Source organism: Austrofundulus limnaeus, unplaced genomic scaffold (genome assembly GCF_001266775.1).
Source record: "Austrofundulus limnaeus strain Quisiro unplaced genomic scaffold, Austrofundulus_limnaeus-1.0 Scaffold1219, whole genome shotgun sequence".
NCBI lineage: Eukaryota > Metazoa > Chordata > Actinopteri > Cyprinodontiformes > Rivulidae > Austrofundulus > Austrofundulus limnaeus.
The window spans coordinates 24603-29842 of NW_013953621.1; the positions used below are offsets into that span (position 1 = coordinate 24603).

General features: G+C 43.2%; 2 protein-coding genes across 2 annotated transcripts in view; one reads left to right on the forward strand and one right to left on the reverse strand.

Annotated features, from left to right (window-relative positions):
* exoc8 (exocyst complex component 8) overlaps positions 1 to 3388 on the reverse strand; it is a gene marked incomplete in the record, with an annotated part of 9399 nt that extends 6011 nt beyond the window's left edge. Inside the window, 2 exon segments of the mRNA XM_014031293.1 lie at positions 392 to 645; positions 2108 to 3388. Of these exon segments, the coding sequence (XP_013886747.1) occupies positions 392 to 645; positions 2108 to 3248 (1395 nt within the window).
* Positions 3389 to 3767: 379 nt separating this feature from the next.
* sprtn (SprT-like N-terminal domain) overlaps positions 3768 to 5240 on the forward strand; it is a 5391-nt gene continuing 3918 nt past the window's right edge. Inside the window, exon 1 of the mRNA XM_014031294.1 lies at positions 3768 to 4330. Coding sequence (XP_013886748.1) covers positions 4008 to 4330 — 323 coding nt within the window. The 5' untranslated portion in view covers positions 3768 to 4007. The remainder of the gene's footprint in view (positions 4331 to 5240) is intronic.

Here is a 5240-nt window from a genome sequence, read left to right on the forward strand (position 1 = left end):
CAATTACAAACTACATCTACTGTAGTGTTATCACAGATTATTAAGTTATTTGTTTTTTATGTCATATAATAAATATGATTTTGGTCTGTGAGAGAAAACTGGAGAACAGGAAGTTGATCTATATGTTGCTCTACCAACTGTGACGCTGTACTGCCTCATTTTATATTTAATATATAATTATTAAAATTAATTAATTGTTAAAAAAATAGTGTTTCTTTTAATATTTATAAGGTTATATTCCTAAATATGTAGGGGAATTGAAAAAGGAAAAACCTGGGTACTCAACAGGATAAAACTGGGGGGGCCACTAGGGTGGCCAGCTTGTTCTCAGGGGGGGCATGGCCCCCCCTGAGAACAAGCTGGCCACCCTAGTGGCCCCCCTGCTGCTGACCTGTTTGCTGAAGGCGTCCACAAACATGGTCATGGCCGCTCTGGACCAGACCACGAAGGCGGAGTAGCAGCCGGTGTTCCCCGCGAAGTCCATCTCGAACTCCTTGGCGGTCTCCAGCAGGCTGGTGAAGAAAATGTTGCAGAGTTTGTGGATGTACAGCAGCGTGGCGCCCTCGATGCGCAGCTGCCGGATGGCCGTTTGGACGGCCGCGGCGCGGTTCTTCAGGAACAGCTCGCACGCTTTGGTGGACTGACCTGAGAGAAGAAGAAGAACCCACGTTATTATGTGATCGGTTCTCCTTCYGTACGCTTCTCAGCATCGAACTCGCTCCACGATTTTTGTGCCATTTCAACGATTCATACATGAAAACGTTCATCTCATTTATGACAATCCTGCTATGGCTTTTGGTATTTCAGCTGTTTTTACCTTTTCAGCTATTTCACATTTTTTAGCCACTTTTTTTGCCTAAATGAATGGAGCTGTTTTCAACATCCTTAAAATCCTTTCAAATGTTTCTGAATCTTTACAGATCCGTACACCTTTTGGTCTGGTACTGCTCCCTGTCTTAACTTTTTCTTACGTTTTTGCTAATTTTAGCTATTTTCTGCAATTTCAGCTAAAATTCAGCTTCTTTCTGCTATTATTCTGCTTTTATTTTTCTGCTAATTTGTGCAAACTCTGCTCCTTACAKGTGCATTCTRMTATTTTCATCTATTGCTGCAACTTAAGCTAATTTTTAGCTGTTATTAGCTAAAATTARCTTCTTTTTAAAGCTAAATACACAAGTTTTTGTGGCTAATATAACTTTTTTTCTGCTAAGTTCTGCAACCTTAAGCTCATTATGCTTCATTATGCTAATTAAAAAATTTCCAGCTACTTTTGAACTATTTTACTTAAAATTTTGGCTGKTTTAGTTATTTAATTTTGTACATTTATGCATTTCTTTCTGCCAATTTTACATTTTTTCCCACTTGAATGCTAATTACAGCTTGTGGCTGCTACACTTAGCTTATTTTATGCTAATTTTAGCTTTTAACTATAGATCTTCTTTTGCTTTTTCTACTGTTTGAGCTTTTTTTCTGCAAATTTGTGGTATTTATGTATTTTTCTGCTGTTTTTAGCTGTTTTCTGCTTTTTCAACTATATTTTTTTGCTTCTTTTTACTTTTTTCCTGCAAAGTTAGGCTTTTTTTTTGTTGCTTTTTTCAACTGTAAAAGTTTAAACTTGCAGAAACACTTTTGTTATTAAAAAGTTTCAGCTCGTTTTCAGCAGGAAGCATGCACACAAGCATTTTCGTGGAAATGCAATTTCTCTATTTAAACTAAAAATCAGATTTTTACAGTACGGGTTTGATGCTTTTTAAGTCCAATGATAAAAACGAGAGGTGAGCTGATCTGTAGAGGTTCTCAAACTGGGGTCCCTGGACCCCCAGGGGTCTGTGAGAGGTATCTTGTGGGTCCTCAGAAATTGTTACTAAAATGTTAATTTGTTTTTTAAATGCACGGAGAACAACGAACTAATAAAACAAACATAATAAACTTAATAAAAATATATATTTCCGTGGCATTTAGGGGTTGAAATGACAATAAATTATCTTTTAAAACAGCGGGGGGGTTATGAGGGGTCCCCAGAAACAAACGTCTGGAGAACCCCTGATTTAATCTAAATAAAGCGGTGGATTTGTGTGGATAGAAAAATAAAACTAAAAACAGAAACCTAGCCTGACGAGTTGGGACACGGCTCTCCGGGTGGCTTTCGGCCCCCCTCGCAGCGAGCGGTCCGGAGACAGCTCAAACACCAGCACCTCGGTCAGCTGCCACACCCGCTCGTCCACCTTGGCCCGCAGCTCCTTCACCTTCGGGCTGGCCGGCTGCTCCTTCAGGTACTCGCTGAGCTTGTCCAGCAGGTCCACGGCACCCTCAAAGTCCCTCTGGGCGATGCACACATCCAGGTCTTCAGGCAGCTCCTGGATCCACTCGGGGCTGAGGCTCGCGCACTCTTCTGCTGGCTCGTCGTCCACGTCGAAGGGGTTGGTGGAGACCTCGGCTCGGACAGGAGACGTAGGAGCCGCCTCCTCCTTCTTGTGTTTGTCCTTGGAGGCTTTATTCTTCTTGGTTGCCTCCAGGATCTCCAGCCACTCCTTCTTGACCTTGCTGTTCTCGGCCTGGAAGATGCGGCTGTCCGGGAACATGAGGATCTTGAACATGTCCTTCATGGGGGGGTTGTCCTTCACGTTCACCACGGCGAAGCTCTCCAGGTCGTACAGGGCGTTGTATTTATACTTCACCTTGTCTTTGCGGCTGGGGAGCCAGGTGGCGATCAGCAGGCAGTCGTTCATCAGGAAGGCRTGCACCTTCTGGATGTGGGCCATGTTGTCCACATCAAACTCCCCCAGGTCCCCGTTGTAGACCAGGTGTCTCCCTGGGGTGTCCATGATGTTCTCAGCTCCTTCAACTTTCTCCAGCAGAGAGGTGAGGGTCCTCTGCTTCAGCTCCTCTGTCTCTTTGGGGAAGGCCGCCTGCATCTCCTTGGAGGTCTCGTCCTTGTCGGCGGACAGCAAGGCCTGGGTGATGCTCTCCATGATGCTCTTCTGCTCGGTCAGGATGTGGCTCAGCTGGTACATCTCGCTCTCCAGGTACGAGATCTCCTTGGCCGTCTCGATGAACTGTCTGTAGTTCTTGTACACGTTCTTCTTCAGGTTCTGGGCCGTCTCGTCGGCCAGGTTTTGGATCTTCTGCCGGTGCTCCTGCAGGTCTCTGTCGCCATCCGACTGCTGGGACAGCTGCTTCACGTACGACTGCGGGTCGAAGTTCGGCGATTCGAGCAGTTTCCGGAGTCGATTCCCGGTTTCCGACATCTTTAGCCTCGTGGTGTTTATTTATTTATTTCTTCTTAAGCTGTTAATAAAATGGAGAAAAACATGAAGTGAAAAAGAGCTCGTTCATTTCCGCTTCTAGACGGACAGGGAGCTGTAAACGGCTACTTCCGGGTTGAAAACTGCTACTTCCGGGTTGTCACGACAAAAACAGTCCCGAGTTATATTTGATGAGGTAAATAAAATAAAAATAATCATGTTATAATGTATTACAGGAATACAATGTTCGTTTTCTATTAAACTAATATGTTTTTAAACAATATTCTGATTAAGTTTTGCTTTTTCAATGATAGACTACATTTCCCAGAAGCCCTTTGGGCAGTTTGAAAATAAATAACTACACGTTTTTACGACAATTCAGCGATAAAAAAAACCAACATGTTATATTTATCTTAGCATATTATTCATTTGTTAATTAAAATTAAATAAAAAATTAAGAAAATAGCTAAGTCAACTACGTAACCGGTTGTTTTTAGAAAGATACACCGGAAGTACTTCTTGTGCTTGCCGGAAATACACATCGGCGCCGGTGGAGCTGRTTTTGGATGGATTAGCAAAGTACCCTGCCTAAAAACATGTGACTTACTTTAAAAAAAATATGACACCGACCCCAGGACTTGTGCTCACATTTACTCCGAAGGACYGGTGCTTTAATCCAGGCTCAGTTGTTATTTGTTCCGGAACTTACGATCTCCGTTAGCTTGTTAGCTTAGCTTAGCTAGTTAGCATCTACCTGTTTTCATGATGGACGCGGACTTCCTGCTCGCCGTTCAGCTGCAGGATCAGTTCGACAGTGAGTTCGAGACTTCTCTGCTTCCASCGCACGAGTTTACCGGAGAGGACTGCGGAAAGAGCGGCAAGAACCCGAGGGTGGAGGCGGCTGGAGGTGTCCCCAGTTTGAAGCCGAGTCCGCGGCCCGAGCGGCCGCTGAGCATCGTGGACAAGTCCTGGGAGATGCTGGACCCGAACCCGGACGTGAGGGCCATGTTCCTGCAGTTCAACGACAGGTTCTTCTGGGGCAAACTGAGCGGAGTGGAGGTGAAGTGGAGCCCCAGGATGACGCTGTGAGTCCGGGTTACACATCACACTTTTATCATTGTGTACAGAAATAAACACGGTTTCACAACACCTTTAAAATATCTCTTTTTGTGTTGTAAAGTAAGTTTCCTGACAGTGTCATCATTATAACACAACATTTATAATAATTACTGGCACATATAGGCTAAACCAGTGGTTCCCAAAGTTTGGGTCGGGACCCACAGTGGGGTCCAGAAACATCAAGGTTGGGTCCTGAAAATATTTTCTGAATTTAATTACACCAAAAAGTGACAAACATTTTTTGCCTTTGTCGTTACAAAATATTAAGATTAGCGTACTTAAAATGGACAAAAATAATGTAACAAATAATGTTACTATGCTCTTGTTTATTTGACGTGAAAACAATGTTTATCAACCGACAACAGCCGGTGGGCTCAGGTCTCTGATTATTTTACTTTGTGGGTCAAAAGCTGAAAAGTTTGGGAACAACTGGTAAACAAACACAAGCTGTGTTTCCATTACAAATGTGTGCAAAACTTTGTCGATATTTTGTTAATGTTGAAAAACACAGTTTCACAACTGCWGTGTTTCCATTAAGTAATAAATGTTMTTAAAGTCACGTGAATACGTTTGTTCTCATGATAAGTCATTACAAACATGGCAGCGATGGATGTAAACACATAGCATGTTGCTACCACGACACTAGCGCTCATCATCAGAGGAGACGTCGGCGTCTTTTATCGAGGCTTTCCAGAGACAAGTCCCTACTTGGGAGCGCCTACGTACAGTGGGGAGAACAAGTATTTGAAACACTGTTGATTTTTCAGGTTTTCCCACTTGCAAAGCTTGTAGATGACTGTAATTTTTATCATAGGTACTCTTCAACTGTGAGTGATGGAATCTAAAACAAAAATCCAGAAAAATACAATGTATGAT